Source organism: Elephas maximus, chromosome 17 (assembly GCF_024166365.1).
Source record: "Elephas maximus indicus isolate mEleMax1 chromosome 17, mEleMax1 primary haplotype, whole genome shotgun sequence".
NCBI classification, from domain to species: Eukaryota; Metazoa; Chordata; class Mammalia; order Proboscidea; family Elephantidae; genus Elephas; species Elephas maximus.
In genome coordinates, this window is record NC_064835.1 from 84,785,356 (window position 1) to 84,807,385 (window position 22,030).

A 22,030-nucleotide genomic window follows, 5' to 3' on the forward strand; every position below is an offset into this window, starting at 1 on the left:
GTGTTGGGATGCTCCAGAGGTCGGCTGTGGTGTTGGGATGCTCCAGGGGTCGGCTGTGGTGTTGGGGTGCTCCAGAGGTCGGCTGTGGTGTTGGGGTGCCCCAGAGGTTGGCTGTGGTGTTGGGATGCTCCAGAGGTTGGCTGTGGTGTTGGGATGCTCCAGAGGTTGGCTGTGGTGTTGGGATGCTCCAGAGGTCGGCTGTGGTGTTGGGGTAGATGACCTAACAAGCACAGGAATGAGAGGTACACAGCCTCCTCTTGAATTCAGGTGGTGCCGGTGGTCATAAAAACATTTCCTCACCTTTTCTCTTCCTTATTCTTTTCTCTCCTTCCTTTCCCAGGGATCTTGAAGCCAGAGCACAGAAGGAGTTCTTCCGGGCTTTCTTCAGGTTGCCGAGGAAGGAGAATCTGCATGCGATTGTGGACTGTTCCCTGTGGACGCCGTTCAGCCGCTGTCACACGGTGGGGCGGATGTTCACCTCTGACAGTTACATCTGCTTTGCTAGCAAGGAAGACGGCTGCTGTAATGTGGTCCTGCCCCTCAGAGAGGTAGGCACTGCCTTTCACCCCTGCTGGGCTTGCGTCAGCTCCTGAAGCCAGCCTTCTGTCGCTGTAACCATTAGTTGCTGGCTATGGGATGGGCCCCAGAAAAAGCTGGTAACACAGTCAGCCTTCTCATCTAAAGACGGACATCTAGATGCTCTGGCTTACTAATGGAAGCATGGCCTGCATTTGACCATCACCCTTTGGCCTTTGGTTTTTCTATTGCTGCTGTGGCAACCTAAAATTTGCAGAGATGTGATTGGTGAAAACAGGGTACTTGTACTGTCCCCAATAGTGATAAAGCTGTTATGAAAAAGTATGTGCTTACCCACTCAAACCACAGCCTCTTCTAGCCCAAGACCAAAAGAACTAGATGATGCCCGGCTTCCACCACCCACCGTTCTGAGCAGGGACATAATAGAAGGTCCCAGGTAGAATGGGAGAAAAATGTAGAACAAAACTCAAATTCATAAAAAAGACAAAGACTTACTGGACTGTTAGAGACTGGAGGAACCTCTGAGACTGTCGCCCTAAGACATCCTTTTAAGCTGGAACTGAAGGCACTCCTGGAGGTTACTTTTCAGCCAAATAATAGATTGGCCTATAAAATAAGCAGTAACACCAGGAGGAACGTGCTCCTTAGAGCAGTCAACTATACGAGACCGAACGGTCAAAATTTACCCAAAAGCAAGGATGAGAAGCCAAGGAGGGACAGGGAAACTGGATGGCAACAGGACAACCCAAAAAGCAAACCTGTTACTGTCAAATCAATTTCCACTCCTAGCAACCCTGACCCCACAGGACAGAGTCAGACTGCTCCAGGGGCTTTCCAAGGAGGGGCTGGTGGATTTGAACTGCCAACCTTTGAGTTAGCAGCCGAACGCTTAACCGCCAGGGCTTCAGAAACGGGACAGGCAGGGTGGAAACAGTGAGAGTGTTAACACATTATGGGGATTGTAACCAGTGTCACGGAACAATTTATGTATGGGTGAACAATTTATGTATGAATTTTTGAACTGGAACCTAATTTATCATGTAAACTTTCACCTGAAACACAATAAAATATTAAAAAAAAAAAAAAGTGCTGCTTAGGGATGAAAGTTTTTCCAAAAGCTCTTAGGAATGAATCCTCCCCTATTATCCACCAAAAAAGAAAAGAAAAAAGTCAATTTATAAAAAGCTTTGCCTTTTGAAAATAAATGGCAAACTGCATGGCTGTTATACTCTCCTTGACCATCAGTTAAAAATTAGAAATACTTTTTAAAATATGTATCAGATCCCTTCTTACTGTGTTGTTGTTGTTAGGCTGTTAGGTGCCACCGAGTGGATTTTGACTCAGTGACCCTATTTGACAGAGTAGAGCTGCCCTAGAGAGTTTTCTAGACTGTAATCATTATGGAGCAGATTGCCAGGTCTTCCTCTCGCAGAGCTGCTGGGTGAGTTCAAACTGCCAGCCTTGCAGTTGGCAACTTAGCACCTTAACCCCTATGCCACCAGGGCTCCTTCTTACTATAAACCGAAAAACCAAACACACTGCCGTTGAGTTGAATCCAACTCGCAGTGACCCCACAGGACAGGGTTTCCGAGGCTGTGCTCTTTACGGAAGTGGACCGCACGTCTTTCTCCCTTGGAACGGCTGGTGGGCTTGAACCGCTGATCTTTCAGTTAGCAGTCGAGCGCTTTAACGACTACCTGTGTTGACTTCCAGTTGTAAGCATCTCAGTCGTTGGACTTCTAGATGGTACCTTGCTTCTCTGGCTGTGAGACGAGCCAGTGACTGTGACACATCGAGGCCACCATAGTGTTGCTACTTGCAACATACGAATGGGTTGACTGAGCGCTGTTCTTTGGAAGAACTCAGAGCTTTTTCTTCCGAGTTCTCTTCTACCTCCATGTCATTGTTCTGTCGTAGATGTCTTCATTTTACAAATACTCACACTCAGGAGCTGAGCAAGAGATCCAGTAGCTGCTGTATACACTTTTTATCCGTTGACCAGTTCCTAGTTGCAGTTCTTTGGCTTTGCCTTCTATTTTGGGCTGTTTTCTGAATAGGTAATTAAATGTCTTCTTTCTCTCTTTCTTGCCTTCTCTTTGTGTGTGTGTGTGCTCTTCTAAAACAGGTGGTGAGCATCGAGAAGATGGAGGACACAAGTCTGCTGCCGAACCCCATCATCGTCAGCATCCGGAGCAAGATGGCCTTCCAGTTCATCGAGCTGAAGGACAGGGACAAGCTGGTGGAGAGTCTGCTGCTGCGGCTGAAGCAGGTGCACGCCAACCAGCCTGTGCGTTGTGACACCTCGAGAAATGAGGACATGGTAAGCTGCTTCAGAGCAATGGAGTCTGTAAATTGAACACCCGTTGTTTCACCACCTGTAGGGTCCCCGTGAGTCAAGGTCGACTCAATGGCAACGGGTTCTTCTTAGAGCAGTGGTCTCCAAAGGGGCACTGAAAGTAAAGGTGACCTGCTGAGGTATGGGAGACACGTGTTAGTGATTATTGGATCAGTGTGTCGGACCGTCTGTTACCACTTCTGTTACACTCAGTGTCCTGGGTGGGTGTTCCACAGGTTAGTGGGGTTGATGACACCCCACACAGGTTATAGAGACTGATGACACCCACCACAGGTTATAGGGGTTGATGACACCCCCCCACAGGTTATAGGGTTGATGACACCCCCCCACAGGTTATAGGGGTTGATGAGACATCCCCCACCGGTTATAGGGGTTGATGAGACACCCCCCACAGGTTAGAGGGGTTGATGAGACACCCCCCACAGGTTAGAGGGGTTGATGAGACACCCCACACAGGTTATAGGGATTGATGACACCCACCACAGGTTATAGGGGTTGATGACACCCCACACAGGTTATAGGGTTGATGACACCCCACACAGGTTATAGGGGTTGATGACACCCCACACAGGTTATAGGGGTTGATGAGACACCCCCCACAGGTTATAGGGATTGATGACACCCACCACAGGTTATAGGGGTTGATGACACCCCACACAGGTTATAGGGGTTGATGACACCCCCCACAGGTTATAGGGGTTGATGAGACACCCTCTACAGGTTATAGGGGTTGATGACACCCACCACAGGTTGTAGGGGTTGATGACACCCCACACAGGTTATAGGGGTTGATGACACCCCCCACACGTTATAGGGGTTGATGAGACACCCCCCACAGGTTATAGGGGTTGATGAGACACCCTCCACAGGTTATAGGGGTTGACGAGACACCTCCCCACAGGTCATAGTGGTTGACGAGACACCTCCCCACAGGTCATAGTGGTTGATGAAATGCCCCCCTACAGGTTATAGGGGTTGATGAGACACCCACACAGGTTATAGGGGTTGATGACACCCCCCCCACAGGTTATAGGGGTTGATGAGACACCCCACACAGGTTATAGGGGTTGATGACACCCCCCCACAGGTTATAGGGGTTGATGACACCCCCCCACAGGTTATAGGGGTTGATGACACCCCCCCGACAGGTTATAGGGGTCGATGAGACACCCCCTCACAGTTTATAGGGGGTTGATGAGACACCCACACAGGTTATAAGGGTTGATGAAACATGCCCACAAGTTGTAGGGGTTGATGAGACACCCCCCACAGGTCATAGGCATTGATGAGACACCCACACAGGTTATAGGGGTTGATGAAACAGGCCCACAAATTGTAGGGGTTGATGAGATACCCCCCACAGGTTATAGGCATTCATGAGACACCCCGCATTGGTTAGAGCAGCCGATGGGGTACCCCCACGTTAGAGGAATTGGTGGGATACCAGCCACACTTCAGAGCGGTTGACAGACGCTCACAGGTTAGAAGGGTTGACCAGGCTCTCTCCTACAAGTTGGCGGGATTGACGAGGTGCCTCCCACGTTTGGAGGCATTGGTGGGACATCCTGTCATAGGTTAGAGAGTTGACGAGGACGAGGTTATTTGGGGGCAAGTGCAACTTGCTGAAAGAGAGGAATGTCATTGTTCTTAAGGCTGGACAGCAGCAAAAACGGACCCAGGTCTCCCGGTGCCCAGTCCAGAGTGTTCTGCCACATCCATGCCTCCGTTCCTTAACCTCACCCAGCGTTGTGGTAGGGAGGAAAGGAGACAAAGACCCTCTCTGTGCCAGAGCTGTTCCTAGGGGTGGTCGTCCTCAGTAGGGAAGGCAAGGGGGCTGAGGTGAACGCTTCCCAGCTTTGCCGGCCACCACTGTGTATCATCAGCGTAGCCTCACCAGGGACACTCAGCAGGGATTGTTTATTTCTCAGGATCAAATCCTATAGGATTTAACGTTAGTCAAGTTTTTCCCTTAAGTCTTAACGAGATAAAAACCAAAAGCAAACCTGTTGCCGTGGAGTTGATTCAGCCTTATGGAGATGGACCTCAGGTGTGTCAGAGTAAAACTGTGCTCCATATGGGTTTCAGTGGCTCATTTTTCGGATGTAGATCTCCAGGCCTTTTACCAAGAAGCTTCGAGATGGACTTGAATCACCAGCCTTTCTGTTAGCAGCTGAGCTCTTAACTGTTTGCACCATAAACAGATACCATACACACCCATATCTGCTGCCGTCAAGTCCATCCCTACCCCTAGAGATCCTGTAGGACAGAGAAGAACTGCCCTATAGCGTTTCCAAGGAGCGCATGATAGATTCGAACTGCCACCCTTTTGGTTAGCAGCTGTAGCTCTTAACCACTACGCCACCAGGGTTTCCCATAAGTAGACAGGCACATTTAAATCTGTTTATATTAATCCATCCAAAGGCAAAACAAGTATCCCATGTGAAAAGCAACGACTTTCTTTTTTCTCTCTTTTTTGGCCGTGCAGACTTCCCCTGTGTTTCATTCAACAAGCATGTGCAACGATCACAAGTTTGGGGATCTTGAAATGGTGTCTTCTCAACACAGCGAGGAAAGCGAGAAAGAGAAGAGCCCGCTGCTCAACCCCGAGGCCCTGATAACCATCTTCCAGCAGTCCAGCCCCCAGAGCCCCGACTCCCGCATGGTGGGTGAAATGTGGCTGTGTGCTTTGGGCGCCTGCAAAGCTGTGCTGTTAGGACGGGTGCTATTACCCAGTTGTCTGACCAGTCATGGAAGGTGGCGTCTGCTAGCGCGGCTTCAGCAGGGCCTCAGGAGAGCAGGTGTGGCTCTGGGTGCCCCGGCAACCTTGGGCGGTTAGTACACCTCCTGCCCCGTTTCCCTCACTGGCAAAAGGTGAAAGGCTCAGTTGACGCCATTTGCCTGAGCAAGTCTGGGTAAGTTGAGGATATGGTCAAAGTGACTGGGAGTGGATGGCCCTTTTCAGCTGCCCCTAAGTAGTTCTTTGGTGCAGCTGATGGCTGATGGCCTGACCAGCCATCAGCGCTGTCTCCAGCGGGGTTTTCCAAATGTGAAACAAGTCCGTCCCCCGTTTTCGATCCTCCTTTTTAAAAAGCCAGTGGTGTCTGTGCGTGTTCCTTGCTACCATATTTCTTTTTAGTCTTTTTGGGACAAAGGAACACCATCTCGTACTTTTACTGAGCTAAAAATGTTTATTACATTTACTTACAGTTTTCCTTTGTAGAAAGGGTTTGAGACATAGATGGTAAGGTCAATAGTCTAGAAATTGTACTTTGAAATGGTGCCATGGGAGGTAGGAGGTGCCAGGCAGGCTGTGAACGTTATTTATTAACCTTTCGTGGTTCTTCCTGGTCACTTAATGGCTCCTTCATCCTTGACTGATGTTCTATTTATTCAGAACGAACCCTTCTCACGTGCTTCACGTGTAAATGCTCAGTGAATGCTTTTTGGCTGAATGCATGGGAATACTGAATATACGTGCGTACTTCTCTCACTGCTGGAGAATACCAATAACTGAACACATATATCATTATCCTCCAGAAAAGGCACTTTGAAAATCCCTGCCATCCAGGGATAATTTTAAAATATTTTCAGTTGCCTAGGGATTTGACACACCCCTACACATGTTACAGGGGTTGGTGGGGTACCCCCACATGTTAGAGGGCTTGATGGGGTATCCACATGTGTTAGAGGTGTAGATGGGTACCCCTACATGTTAGAAGGGTCAATGGGGTACCCCCACATGTTAGAGGGGTTGATGGGGTACCCACATGTGTTAGAGCTGTTGATGGGTACCCCTACGTGTTAGAAGGGTCAGTGGGGTACCCCACATGTTAGAGGAATTGATGGGGTATCCCTATTATGTTAGAGGGGTTGATGGGGTACCTCACATTACAGGGGTTGATGGGGCACCTCCACATGTTACAGGGGCTGATGGGGTACTCCAGATATTAGAGGGATTGATGGGGTAGCCCTACACGTCAGAGAGGTTGATGGGGTACCTTCACATGTTAGAGGGGTTTTGGGGGTTCCCTCACAGGTTAGAGGGCTTGATGAGGCACCTCCCTCATAGGTTAGATGAGTTGACCAGGCTCCCTCCTAAACGTATCTTTTGCATTTCTGATCACGTAATTTTGTTCAGGTTAATTTTCCCTCTGGCTGTCAGAAGCTCAAGGCAAACTGGGACGTCCCCTCGCTCCCCTCTGCCCTCTGAGCCAACCTGTGCTGTGACCGGCAGCTCACTGTTGCCTTCCTCAGGAAGTTTCCCTGATACCACCACTGCCATCCCTACCCTCCCAGGAACTCCGGGCTTGCTGCTTTTGCGTTTGAACATACATACTCTTATTCTCAACACTGTCAAGGAAATCGCACTTTATTTGTGTGAGTGTTGGGCTGTGGACTCCGTAAGGGCTGGCACTCGTGTTATTCACCTTCGTTCCTCCGTCCAGTAGAGGTTCACACACATTCGTGGAAGGAATACAGGCACCACTGCCTGTGACTGCCGGCTTCTGTGTTAGAAGGGACAGCCCTCTCTCGTTTAAGCACTGCGGATGGACTATGGTGCCAGGCTTCTTTGTACATTAAGAATCTTTCCGTTTCCAGTCCAGAGAACAGATAAAAATAAGCCTGTGGAATGACCACTTTGTGGAATACGGCAGAACCGTGTGTATGTTTCGCACAGAGAAGATCCGGAAGCTGGTAGCCATGGGGATCCCTGAAGCCTTACGTGGCAAGCTATGGCTCCTTTTTTCAGGTAAGTGTTTTCTGCTGTCGTTAGACCAAATGTTTTTGGAACCGACTCGGGATCAGAGGCTCCAAACTGAGCATTTTTTTGTGTGTGTGTGTGTGTGTGTGTGTGTGTGTGTGTGTGTGTGATCTGCTTCTGGGTTATTACTATGCAATTCCCAGCTAAAGACCTCAGAAACCTGTCTGTTTTAGCTGTGGGACCTTGCTCTGATTGCCTGCCGTCTCTGGGCTACAGTGTTCTCCTCTGTAAATGTGGAGGTCTGGGCCAAATGACCCCCTCACATTTAAAAATCACTTTATACATATTGACGAGGATTCTATTAACAGTCACCTGGAACTGACGTATCTTTATAGGCATGACCTCTGAACTAGACTAAACAAGGAATCTTCATAAATTGTGCCCTGGCGGCACAGCGGTTAAACACTTGGCTGCTAACCTAATGGTCGATGGTTCAAACCCACCAGCCACTCCTCAGGGGAAAGATGTGGTGGTCTGCTTCTGTAAAGATTATAGCCTTGGAAACCCTGTGAGGCAGCTCTACTCTGTCCTATAGGGTCGCTATGAGTTGGAACTAACTCAACGGCAATGCATTTGGTGTTTTACTTTTTTTAGTATAGTGTCATTGAAATAAATTCCTGAGTGTAGTCTATTTGTCCCTTTTTGGTTGAAGACAGATAGCATCCTTAAGAGGTGACATTGTGGAAGATTTGTCTCCTGTCCCCATTTCTTCTTTCTACATTTGACTCCTTCAGCGATGACTCTGTCCAGCCTCAGAGCCTCCCTCTGCCACTATTTGATGGTTTCCGGGAGTTCCTCATCAGGACACTTATTGATGGATGAATTCTGCAGAAAATTACCTTAGTCAGGATTTCTCTGTCACTCTGAGCATGAATTTGAGTAAAGGAGTTGGAGGCACCATGAGTAGGAAGGGAAAGGCCTGCATAATCAGCATGGTGTGGACTTTCTCCTCCAGAAGGACATGCTGATTGCCCTTTCAGCGTGCTGTGGGGAGCATGGTATTGAGGCCCCCCGGTCCCAGGTAACCCTGCAGTGTTTACATCAGCAGTGAGTCTCCTGGGGGCTGGGCCTTGGGGACTGTCCTCTCACAGCTCACCTGTCCTGTACCCTGAGCATTGCCTTGTCCTACCTGACATAGGTTCCTCATCCCCAGTCAGCTCTCTCCTCCCTTTTCCCTGTTTCTCCCCTAAGATAGTCCAGCCCCACTTCTCTTCTCCCAGCAGGAGAGGCCCAGATACAGATTTCCTGCTTCCTGGCATACTCAATGGCATTAAACTTGGTTGATATTTATTTATCTAATTTGTGTGTGTGTGAAAATATACAGGGCAAAGCATACACCAGTTCAATGATTTCTACATGTATAATTCAGTGACGTTGATTACATTCTTCGTCATACAACCATTCTCGCTATCCTTTTCCAAATTATTCCACCTCCATTGAGATTAACTCACTGCCCCCAAAGTTTCTCATCTAATCTTTTGAGCTGCTGTTGTCAGTTTGATCCTATATGGAGAGCTCTTTAAAAGAGCACAATGCTCAAGGTAGACGTTCTTTACTAATTAAGCTAAACTACTGTTTGTATTAAAGATAACTTTAGGGGATAGTTTTGGTTTAAAGTTTAAAGATTATCTTAAAAACAAACAAACAAACAAACAAAAAGATTATCTTAGGGCAGTAGTTTTGGGGGAGTCATCCAGCCTCAGTGGCTCCAGAAAGTTTGAATTTCATGATAATTTAAATTGTTGATATTTATTGATACTTCTTGTACCACCGCTGATCTTGGTTCACATACTCGGGTCTCTGTCCTGCATGCTGGCTTCTTTCTGCTGCTGGTTATCAGGTGCCTACCAAAGACACACCATCAGAACACTTCCTTTTAAAATTAAAAATGTCTCCTGTACCTTTGTATTTAATAAAAACAATGTGTATTCATAGCTGGAAAATATGGAAGAGCAAGCAAAGAAGTAACTATACTTATAATCCCACCACCTAAAGATGACACTTGTCAGTGCTGTTGGTGTGTATTCTTCTGTGTCTCTTTAAGGCACGTATATACACACCCATCCTTTTTATAACCCTTTCAGCACCCAATTATTTTCTGCTTTGAAATATTTGTTACCACTTGCTTTCATTAATGGAAGCATCCTGAATCATTGAGCATGTTTGTATTTTTGATAGGTAGTATAGATTTTGAGAAATATCATGTGGGTATACATTTTCCCATAAAACACTGGTGGAAGTCTGGCAGCATGTTTAGTGGGCTCATTCTGTCCCAAGGATCTCTGGAGGGTTGCACCTTCCATTTTGTTATGTTGGTTTTCCAGATATGACACACGCACACACACACACACACATGCATGACCAAACCCATCAAGGCTCCCTAACTATCACACAGGAAGCCATAAATATGCTTACAAGGCTTATCTAGCTGTGCAAAAGCCAAAAGAGATAAAAGTTTGGCCCAGTCTACACTTCTGGATGCACTGCCTCATACCTAAGCCTTCTTCTACCTTAGTGAATTTTCACCAAAGAATATCTCTTTCATTTTTCACTGTTCACAAGCTACCACTGCAGAGCAGTAAAAACTTTTAGTGGGACACATAGTCTCCCAAGAAGCCTGAGAGCCTGAAAATGTTGGTGGGGTGCTTCTGTCCTGATAGGCATGAAAGGGATAATCTGCTTAGTCATTTCCTACAGGACTGTCTCTTCGTAGTGATAGAATGCTTCCTTTGTTGACAGAAGTATTACTGTAGCTGTTTAAGCTGTTGCTCAATGAGCAAGACAGCTTTTAGTATAAATGCTGATTGTTACAAATGCCACAGTGATTGTTTAGCAGATATGATGGGAACCTCAGTCAGGCATTACGGATAGGAGAGTTGAAGGGGAGAGTCTTTTACTAAACCCATTCAAAGTTTTAAAACATTAACTAGCAGTTAAAGGCAGAATTGGGCTCCTTCTGCAGCCCTTCACCCTCCTGGCTTCTCCTTCCATGAGGCTTTACATTAGAACTGGAACCCACTACCTCACCAGTTCCCACAGAGTTTTTTTATTAGCTGCTGTCGAGTTGGCCCCTGGCTCATGGCGATCCCATGCACAATGGAATTAAATACTGCCTGATTCTGCACTGTTGCCATGATCAGTTGTGAATTAGACTGTTGTGATCCATAGGGTTTTCACTGGCTGATTTTTGGAGGTAGGTCACTAGATCTTTCTTCCTACTCTGTCTTAATCTGGAAGCTCCACTGAAACCTGTTCAGCATCTTAGCAACTCACAGGCCCCCACTGACAAACAGGTGGTGGCTGTGCACGTGGTGCATTGGTTGAGAATTGAAGGTGGGTCTTCCACGTGGAAGGCAAGAATTCTATCACTGAACCCAAAACTAGACCTGGCGCTGGCTGATGTGTGAATAAAACCCTCACACAACATTGACTCATCCCTGATGTTGGACTGTTGGGCAGACCACAAAGCCTGAGGAGACCTGGGCTGGTGCACGGAGTTTTCTGTGCTTGGTTGCCCTGCTTTGGTTGACACGTCATGAGCCCAGCCTTCAGAGCTTCAGGCTGGCTCACGCTGGCTTCATTATAATTGATTGTTAGCTTTGTTTAATCACAGTTACACCTTCTAATGTGCTTTACACACAGGTACTCAGTAATTTCTTGTTGAACCAGTGCATGACCTTCTGTTCATATATATATATATATACCCTTCTCCTGTTATTAGGAAATACAGCGTATGAAAAGCATATTAATAAAATGATTTCTAGTACAAGCTTTTTCCCCACTATGTCAGGTAATGAACTTTGGTTGTGTAATCTCAAAATATTTGGTGTCCCTTAAGTAACTAGATCCCACTGAGGCTCTCTGACATAACCAGCCCCTTCCCCATATTGACACCATTTTGGTAATCACCTCCCTCTTAAAAATTGCTTTTAAACCCATCAGACGCTGTCACAGACCTTGCCTCACATCCTGGGTACTACGGGAATCTAGTGGAGGAGTCCATGGGGAAGCCTTGCCCGGTGACGGAGGAGATCGAACGCGACCTGCACCGCTCTTTACCGGAGCACCCCGCCTTCCAAAATGAAACGGGAATCGCAGCTTTGAGGAGGGTCCTGACAGCCTATGCCCACCGGAACCCCAAAATTGGATACTGTCAGGTGAAGTGTGCACAGAGGGGCAGAGATCCTCTCGGGGGCTGTGTCTCGTGTTTATCCACCTGGACCCTCCACTTTTCTGCTCTTTTCAGCCATCCAGGCCTCAGTGCTGTTTTGTGTGAAGGCACTGTGCTTGGTGCTGTGAGCAAACTGTGGTCCCTGCCCTGAAGGAACATATCCAATACGGACAGCATATCTAATAAGGCCATTATGTCAAACTGGCTGATAATTCAGATTTGAGGAGTTGTCTAGTGTCTGAGGAGAGAAATGTACCCGTTGAGTTGCTGTCGGCTCCCGGGCAGATCCAGTCTTCACTGCCCTCTTGAGCCTCCGTGTAGGATGGGATTACTATAACTTCCATGGAGCTTTAATTTTTCTGGATCTCTAGACATTTCAAAGCATAAGATTCAAACTTTGCTGTCCTGCGAGTGAGCAAAATCTGTAGGTGAATAAAGTTGTGTGTGTGTGTGAAAGTTAAGAATATGTACACAGAGAATAGTTGGATTTGATGAAAGCCTGAGGCGTGCATCACAGCTCAGTCCACCGCTACCAGAGAGAGGACAGTAACTCCGTGGTACCTAATTGCTAAACTAATCAGTCTTGTGAGGACTCATTTCATATTTTCATATTTCATATTGTTACTATGGGTGGGATATGCTGTTTTCTGTTACCTGCAGAGTCTTTAATTTCGTGGCTTGTTTGGGCTTGTACATTTTTAAATCCCTGTGGTGTCATGTGGTCTGGCCAGTAACTTTCCACTCCTCTCTGGTCCCGGAGCAGTCCATGAACATCCTGACCTCAGCCTTGCTGCTGTATGCCAAAGAGGAGGAAGCCTTTTGGTTGCTGGTTGCTGTGTGTGAACGGATGTTGCCCGACTACTTCAACCACCGAGTGATAGGTAAACTGGCCCCCACCCCCTGCCCCGCCGCTTGCCTCTCTCTGGAGAATAATGACAGTCCTAGTTACAGAATCCCTCTGTGCCGCCTGGCTAATGTCTGTGCACCTACGCTTTGACTCTTGAATTTGCAAAACTAACTCATGTAATGCTCTGTACAGCTCTGGCAAAATGGCAGAATGAGGTAACCCGGATACTCTCCCGCTATAAAACCTGTTGCCGTTGAGTCGATTCTGACTCATGGCCACCCTATAGGACAGAGTAGAACTGCCCAGAGGGTTTCCAAGGAGCAGCTGGTGAACTGGAACCGCTGACCTTTTGGTTAGCAGCTGAGCTCTTAACCGCCGTGCCATCAGGGCTGCTGCTTCTATAAACGTCTACACATTTTGGATAAATGAAAACGTTATTTTAGATGGATAGATGAACTTACAGGAAGGAATTCCTAGGCCCAAGAAACAAGGAGAAAAGTGGAAAATGGAGGGGTTTTGCACTGATGTTGTGACCTGGGAAGAAGGGAGGAAGGTATGTTGCTCTTGGTATCTCAGGGGCCTTGTACAGACAGGAGATGCCCCTGGTTCCTCTAGAAGAGAGGATATGGGTAGAACTGAGGCCTTGGCACATGTTGGAGACCCTCGAAGTCTGTGCCTTCAGTGAAAGGGCAGACTTGGAGAAGCCCCCCCACCTGCATCAGGAGATAGTGAGAAAGCGTATTTGTTTCTGCCTGGGCTCTGAATAAATCTATGACCCAGCCCTCCTCCACTCTATGCCTCTGTTTTTTGTGTGGTTGGGATCTCAACTCACCCTGTTTCTATGGTCCAGCAACCTCTTACTGGAGAAATTAACGTCAAAGTTGTTTCTGGTTGGTGATATTCTTAGGGACACTTTTTGGTAGTCTAGATGAGAGACGGAGTGGTGGCAGTGGGGACAGAAACAGAAGAACGAATGACTGTATGTAGGGAGCAGGGCAGGAAGAAGACCCTTGCAGACTGATGTCTTGAGAACTGAGGGCAAGTGAGGACTCCTAGGACTGGAGGAGCAGGAGGGGGTGGTTGGCTGGAAAGAGGTGACCACTTCTGGTGAGCATGTTGAGTTTGAAAAACTGGCTAGCCGTGATCAGAATAAGCAGCTGGACCGCAGATATCCAGATGAGTCTCCTCCAAGGGTACCTTTTGAATACAAGGGCTGTCTTTTGGTGTGTCTTTGACTGTCTTCACTGGCTGCCTTCATGTGCCCGAGTGGTTAAATTGGCTTGCTTCCCTTTTCACCTCGTGTTCTTGGAGGCCACTTAAGGAATAATTAGAAACTCGATGTATTGGGAGGCATGTTGTAAGAGCCATTGTCAAAGCCGGTGGTTGATGACAGTTGATACGTGACAGCATCTACGCAACAGTGACCAATGCATACACCTGTGTGATCACCACCCCATATAGGATGGAACCTTTGGAACGTTTCTATGACCATAGAAAGTTCTCTTCTGCCTCTTCCCAGTGAATCCCCACCCCGCCCCTGCCACAAGTAAACATTTGGTACCGATTTCTATCACTGTAGATTAATTTGGCCTATGACTTTATATAAATGTAACACTAGGGAACGTGCAGGCAGTCCTCGGGTTACAAACATCTGACTTCTGTACAATCTGTAGTTCCGAACCAACTGCCTTAAAGCCTATTATATTAGAAATTTGAGGTACACACAGTGGTTCATAATAACAAACAGGCGCTACTTTGTGACAGGCATCAAAACGTTATTACTGTGATCACAGTATTATTATGTTAAAGATGTTTTAGCGTATCTGGAGGTGTTCCTTTAATGTCTTTTATGCATAGAAAGGTAAGCTATACACTAAGACATTTGACTAGCTGACGTTAGATACGCACCCTACCTAACGAATTCCACTTACAGACGCTCAGGAGCGGAACTCGTTTGTAATCTGGAGACCGCCTGTATTCTTCTCTGTCTGGCGTCCTTCACAGCATCGTGTCTGTGACAGTCTCCATGCTGTGGTTGCATCACTAATTCCATTTTACTGCTGGGCAGTATTCCGTTGTACATTCGTACCATAATTTGTTTACCCCTTCACCTGTTGATGGACGTTTGAGCTGTTTCCAGTTTTGGGGTATTATAAGTTACTCTGAACGTTCACATGTAAGTCTTTTTGTAAACATACATCATCATTTTTCTTGGGTAAATACCTAGGAGTGGAATTGCTGGGTCATAGGTTGATGTATGTTAAGCTTCAAATACGAAAATGTTGGTTTTCCAAAGTGGATGTTAAGTATTCGTACAGCTCTTCCCAGCAATGTGTGAATTCCAGTTCTGAGTCTTTGCTAATACTTAGTATGAGAAGTGGTATAAAACCCATTGCCGTCGGGTTGATTCTGACTCATAGCGACCCTCTGGTACAGAGTAGAACTGCTCCATAGGGTTGTGGTTTTAATTTGCATTTCTCTGATAACTAATGATGTTGAACATCGTCTTCTGTGCTTTTATCCTCTTTTGAAGTGTCTGTTCAAATCTGTTGCCTGTTTTCTTAAAATTAGGTTGTTGCCACCTTATTCCTAAGTTGTAGGAGTTCATTATTTTGGATGAAAGACTGTTGTCAGACATGTGTACTGTAAACACTCTCTTAGAATTTTTGCCTTTTCCCTATAATTTCTTCTAGCAGTCTTATCCTATTAGCTTTTATATTTAGGTCTAGGATTCATTTCAAATACATTTTTCTGTATGGTGTAAGGTAGAGGTTGAGGTTATTGTTTATTTATTTTCCGTACAGATATCTAATTGATTCAGCACTATTGTTTTAAAAAAAGACTATCCTTTTCCCATTGTCTTACCTTAGTGAAAATGTCAGAAATCAGTTTGCCAAGTGTTGGCCCTTTTCTGGACTCTGTATTCTGTCTCGTTGTTGTGTTTATCTGAGCACAGTTTTTATTTTGGCTGACTTTAGAGAGCATGACTCCCTCCCCAGCCACAGCCCCATGGCCTTTCTTTCTCAGGGGCTCAGGTGGACCAGTCTGTCTTCGAAGAGCTCATCAAGGAGCACCTCCCCGAGCTGGCGGAGCACATAAACGACCTCTCCGCCTTGGCGTCCATTTCTCTCTCGTGGTTCCTGACTCTCTTCCTCAGCATCATGCCTTTAGAGAGTGCGGTGAATGTTGTTGACTGCTTCTTCTATGACGGGATCAAAGCCATTTTCCGGCTGGGGCTGGCTGTGCTGGAAGCCAACGCCGGGGACCTCTGCAGCAGCAAGGACGACGGCCAGGCTTTGATGATCCTAAGCAGGTGGGTTCTGACCACCTGCTTCTGTGGCACACGGGACAGAGCGGGCAGCAGCTGGTACTCTGGGAGACCTCAGGAGGAGCAGCAGCAGGTGCCCAGGAGGGCCATCGCTGCCGAGCTTTTTCAGATCCACTCTGCCACTGCCCTCCTGTCACCCTTTGGCCTCGCCAGAGCCAGTCTGCCATGTGGCAGTCACCAGTGTGTAGTGAAGTCTGCCATCTGCCCTCACTCCTCTCCACCAAGTAAGAGCATCCAGGAAGAGAGGGCTGTGATGTTTTTCTTCAAGAAGATTCAAATGTCTTGTGAGTCTAGAAGGGCTCACCATGCCTTCAATGGGGAGAACTCCAGGAAACGTTGGCTCCAGCAGAGACTGGATGTCTCACGCATTTTATGTGTAGGAGCTGGTGTGTTGCAAGGAAAGAAAAGTCATTCTTGGCTTAGGAATAAACCCTGGTTCTCTCAGAGCTGATGGCAAGTTGGATGACATTTAAAAGGGCGATTCCCTTTAAGAATGGGGGCAGTGATGGTTCAGTTGTAGAATTCTCACCTTCCGCAGCGGGAGACCAGAATTCCGTTCCTGGCCAGTGTACCTCAGGTGCAGCCTCCACCTGTCTGTCAGTGCAGTGGAGGCTTGCATGTTGCTATGATGCTGAACAGGTTTTAGTGGGGCTTTCAGACCAAGGCAGACTAGGAAGAAAAGCCTGGCAATCTATTTTCAAAAATTATTATTAGGTGCCGTCGAGTTGGTTCCAACTCATAGCAACCCTCTGTACAACAGAATGAAACACTGCCCGGTCCTGTGCCATGCTCACAATCCTTACTATGCTTGAGCCCGTTGTTGCAGCCACTGTGTCAGTCCATCTCGTTGAGGGTCTTCCTTTTTTTTGCTGACCCTCTACCAAGCATGATGTCCTTCTCCAGGGACTGTTCCCTCCTGATAACATGTCCAAAGTACAAAAATTAGCCAAAAAAAACCCTGTGGATCATAAAGACCCTATCTCCAACTCATCACAGGGATGACGCAGAACCAGGCAGTGTTTTGTTCGGTTGTGAACAGGGTTGCTGTGAATCAGGAGCCAAGTGAACAGCAGCTAACAGCAGCATCCCTTTAAGAATACGATGGAGGCTTGAAATGGCACATATGCACAGAATTTTGTAGTTTATTTCACTAGAGAATCATGAACTCCAGAAACGTGTCCTTGGTGCCCAGGTTGACAAGCCTGGCTTTACGGGCATCTCTCTTTTTCTCTAAAATGAGGGCATTAATTACCATCTTGCCTTTCTCACCTGGTGTGTGGAGTCAAATGAGCTGTGTAGGAAAGTGCTTCAAAATGCATAAAGCTCCCCAAGGTAGGCGGTGTCCTGTGGTTCCCAGTCAAGGATAGCCATTGCCATAGAGTAGATTCTGACTAATAGTGACCCTATGGGACAGAGTAGAACTGCCCCATAGAGTTTCCAAGGAGTGGCTGGTGGATTCGAACTGCTGACCTTTTGGTTAGCAGCTGAGCTCTTAAGCACTACACCACCAGGGCTCCAGATGAGGATAAACCTGCGCCTTTATGTGGGTGTTGTGCTCAGGTTTCTAGATCACATTAAGAATGAGGAGAGTCCCGGGCCCTCAGCTGGCAGCCATCATGCCTTTTTCTCCGACGACCAGGAGCCCTGCCCTGTGACTGACATTGCTGACTTGATCCGGGACTCCTACGAGGTAACTAGAGCCTGCCCCCCATGCCCTCCACATCCCCACCTCCGTCCCTGGGGAGCTTTTTTGGTAGATGGGCTCTGAGGGAGGATTCCCGGGTGATTTCTTGTTTCTGTTTTTACACAGAAGGGGATTCTGTAAGTGAGTGAACCCTTGTTTCCCTGCAGAAATTTGGGGACCAGTCTGTGGAGCAGATTGAGCACCTTCGCTGCAAACACAGGATCAGGGTTCTCCAAGGCCACGAAGACACCACAAAGCAAAACGTGGTGAGCAGGGGCTTCTCAGAGTGGCTGCTTCCGTGGTCAGGAGTTTACCTGGGAGAGGGGTGTGCGTGCCCCTTTTGGTCACGTGATGTAAGAATGCCAGCTCCTTTTGCATTGAGTTAAAAACGTAAGGGGGGTGACTCAGTGTACAAACAGCATCGGGTATGGAATCAGATGGAGTGTGAGCACATTAACCACTCTGAGCCTCAGTTTTCCCATCTGTAAAATGGGGATACAAATACCTCCCACATAGGTTAATGAGGTGTGATGTATACAATGCCTAGCACAGATAGCCTGCAACAGGGGCCAGTTGTTATTCAGAAGGAAATTCCCACCCAGCTGGCTTTTCAGCTCCCATTAGAATGTAAACCATTTGTCCTGAGGCACTATTGTGTGAATTAAAGGTTGAGGATGAAACCTGGGAAAGAGGCCATAAAGCGATATCTTTGTGTCAGAAAGGACCAGAAGCTGCTCCGGTGGAGCCGTTCCACAGGGAGTCACTGTCACAGCACGGCCAGTGCCCCAGACTGGGAGGAAAGCTTTATGCCGCCCTCTTATCCTTCCCGGCCTAGAACTCACTCCATCACTGTTCATTCTTTCCCAAAGCTTCGTGTTGTTATCCCGGAAGTCTCTATTCTTCCCGAAGACTTAGAGGAACTCTACGACTTATTCAAGGTATGGAAATCGGGGAAGATGAGGGAGCGACAGGCCTGGAGCCAGGCCAGAGCCCATGCTGCCCAGCCAGCCCTGGGCTGAGAGTAGGCAAATCCACCCAGCTCGGCCCCGGGCCTGTTCTGGGGTAGCAAGAGCTGACGCTGCCTGCGCCTGCCAGCTCTGTCTTACCCATGTCCACTTGCTTCTACAGAGAAGCTTCACAACCTCACCCCTCTATCAGCAGCTCTCAGATGGTCTGAATACGCTGCCTGGCACCCAGACCACGGCCAAACACCTGGGAGAAAGAGGGCAGGGTGTTCTCTGGGTGGCCAGGCAGGCTTTGCATGGCCCATGCTCAGCCGCTTCTGCCTGCACTTCTCTGAGGGTCTAGTGCTGGTGATCCATACCTGCTCGGCTGCCCTCTGCTCTGATAAGCATGGTACCAAGCTCCCGGGCCAGCAACCTTTATTGAAATTATCACGTAACATATTTTTTAATTACTCATCTAATTACAGTAATGTATACATGTTTTTGTATTTGTGTGGCTGGTGTGCATGCGCATTTTATACTCTATTTTCCCTTTCTTCTGTTATTAACACATTTCCATGTTGCTTATATAGCCCTGCTGGCTCAGTGGCTAAGAGCTCACTTGCTAACCAAAAGGTCGGCTGTTCGAATCCATCAGCTGCTCCTTGGAAACCCTATGGGGCAGTTCTACTCTGTCCTATAGGGTCACTGTGAGTCGGAATTGACTCGACAGCAACGGGTTTCGGTTTTATGTAACCTTTTGTAGTCTTTATCATACTGGTAACACTTAATATATTAAATCATATTTCTAATAGTTGAACATTTAGGTGGATTCCCAGGTTTTGGTATTTAAAGCACCCTGCAAAGAACATCATCAAACATTTTGCTAGAAATTTTCTTGCTTGAAACAGTAAATAAAAATGGGAGTGGAGGGGCAGATGCATGGATCCACTGTTGATACCCTGAGAGTGAAGGAGGAGGAAAAATTGGAGAAAACAAGTACAACATTGAAGAGAGTACGGTCTCTGGTGATGGAGAGATTTGGGAAAGGTTAATGGTGATGGCTGGACGGCATGACAGACGTGACTAACGTCACCCATTGGTACATGGGAAGGTTGTTGAGATGGCCAATGTTTTGTTACCTATATATTTACCACAATAAAAGCTAATTATTAAAAAAAAAAAAAAAGTAACAGAAGCAGCACCACTCCTGGGGGAACTCAGCCTCTTTCACCTTTGAACTCAAATTGCCAAAATCACTGAAGTAGAAACACCCAGCGCTTTGGGTCCTCGTCAAGCAGAGCTCGGGGTGCTGGAAGCCATCGCGGACCTGGGGGCGCGCTGCTCTGCCGCCTCTAAGGTGGTTTGTCAGGGTCCGTATTTCCTGTATCCGCATTTGTGATGAGCATAACGTGTGGCCAGACCGGCTCAGGCCCCGGCTCCCGTTAAGGTCGCCTGTTCACAAGCTTTATCGTTTCTTTTGTTGCGTGAAGATAAAATACGAAATCGAAGGTTACTAGGTGTCCCATCCCCCAGCCTCTCTTGGGCCTTCAAGGAGGAGAAATAGGGAATTCTGGGAACAAACGAGCAGGTAAACAAATGATGTGTTTTGAAGCTTCAAGTCTTTCATTTATTTAGTGCTTTTCTAATAAAAAAAAAAAAATTAAGTATAAATACCAAAAAAAAAAAAAAAAAGACCCAAAATTCTGTAAATACAAGATATTTTTCAAAACGCACTTCCAAAGGAAATTTAGGTAAAATAACCAAGTGGCCCAGTTGGGTTTGTGCACCGGGGTGCCTGCCGTACACACCCGCCTCAACACCCCGCTCCCTCCTAGCCCCGGCTCCGGCGTTACGGCCACTGCCAGCCTTCCCAGAGTGTCCCATTCCCCCACAGGCCTGCCTCTGAACTTCCCTAGTCGGACGTCACGTGTTTCCATACTTGCTCGAGTACTGAGGAGCCCTGGTGGTGCAGTCGTTAAAGGGTTCGACTGCCAACCGGAACGTCGGTGGTTCCAAACCAGCAGCGAAGGCAGCAGGCTGCTTCCGTCAAGACTGACAGCCTTGGGAACCTGTGGGGTCCCTGTGGGCTGGAACCGGCTTGAGCCGTGGGCGTGGGGTCTAAGTATTGTGGAGCATGACACTTTCTCTTTGGGCTTTACATGTACCTCTTGTCTTTTGAACCAGAATTTCCTTTTCTCAAGGGAAGGGGCCACATAGAAATGCCCTTAAAATGTTTTATAAATATGTGATAGATTCTTAAAGAAATTGTTGTACTGTGGTAAAAATATGTATGATAAAATATTTGCCATTTCAACATGTCAGTGATGTCGTGCAGCCATTACCGTTGCCTGTATTTCAGACGATTCCACCCCCCTTAACAGGAGCTCAGCACGCCTAAGTGATGGTAGCTCCTCTTCCACCGTGGTGACCACCAGTACACTTGTGTCTCTATGTATTTGCCGATTCTAGATATTTCCTTTAAATGGGTTGTACGATATTTATCCTTGGGTGACTGACTTGTTTCATTCAACTTGATGTTTGTAAGGTTCATCCATGTGGTAGCATTATCAGAGCTTCGTTTTTCTTTATCACTGAGTAATACTCTGTTGCATGTATATACCATATTCTGTGTATCCATTCATCTGTTGATTGCATCTTCTGGCAACTGTGAATGGTGCTGCAATGAGCGTTGGTATGGTGGGTTCTTCTTTTTTAATAATGTTTTATTGTGTTTTCAGTGAAGGTTTACATAGCAGTTTAGGTTCCCATTTAACATTTTCTACACAGGTTGTTCAGTGATTGGTTACATTCTTCACAACATGTGAACATTCTCATTATTTCCATTCTGGTTGCTCCATTTCCATTAACATAGTTTCCCTGCCCCTTACATTCTCGTCTTTGTTTTAAAGTAACTATTAACCGTTTGGTCTCCTTGATGATTTTTAAGGAGCACAGTACTTACAGATGATATTGTTTTTTTTTTGTGAATCAGTCTGTCATTTAGCTAAAAGGTGACCTCGAGGGCGAGTTCCAGTTCACATTTAAAGAGTTGGTGTGATGGTCCTTAATAAAGAGTCGGTGCCTTAACTTCATTCATTCTGTCCTTAGGCCTGGACTGTACAGGCATGAACGTTCTTCCTGTTAACAAGAAACAGCTCTGATTGTCTTCTTTAAATCCTTTTTCTAGTAGAAGTGAACAATGTGATTGGTGCTTAATGAAACGGATTTTTACTGTTAAAGTAATCCTTTCAATTCCCTAGATTCAGGTTTGTGATGTTTCCTACTCTTTGAAATTAACAACAGCTTCAATCATTTTATGCTCCGAGTAGGGTGTGAACAGTATAAATTCAGACTCTGTGCGATAACAACTCCCAGACACACCCTGCAGCAGTGGTGTG

At 46.9% G+C, this 22,030-nt stretch overlaps 1 protein-coding gene across 5 annotated transcripts in view; it reads left to right on the forward strand.

Moving 5' to 3' along the window:
• The window catches only part of TBC1D8 (TBC1 domain family member 8), a 133,325-nt gene that overhangs the window by 98,124 nt on the left and 13,171 nt on the right, over window positions 1-22,030 (forward strand). For all 5 annotated transcript variants that reach the window (XM_049856318.1, XM_049856314.1, XM_049856315.1 and 2 more), the window contains exons 6-15: window positions 341-548; window positions 2,663-2,857; window positions 5,379-5,555; window positions 7,493-7,643; window positions 11,598-11,812; window positions 12,590-12,707; window positions 15,701-15,986; window positions 17,562-17,691; window positions 17,853-17,951; window positions 18,555-18,623. In XM_049856318.1, the coding sequence (XP_049712275.1) occupies window positions 341-548; window positions 2,663-2,857; window positions 5,379-5,555; window positions 7,493-7,643; window positions 11,598-11,812; window positions 12,590-12,707; window positions 15,701-15,986; window positions 17,562-17,691; window positions 17,853-17,951; window positions 18,555-18,623 (1,648 nt within the window). The remainder of the gene's footprint in view (window positions 1-340; window positions 549-2,662; window positions 2,858-5,378; window positions 5,556-7,492; window positions 7,644-11,597; window positions 11,813-12,589; window positions 12,708-15,700; window positions 15,987-17,561; window positions 17,692-17,852; window positions 17,952-18,554; window positions 18,624-22,030) is intronic.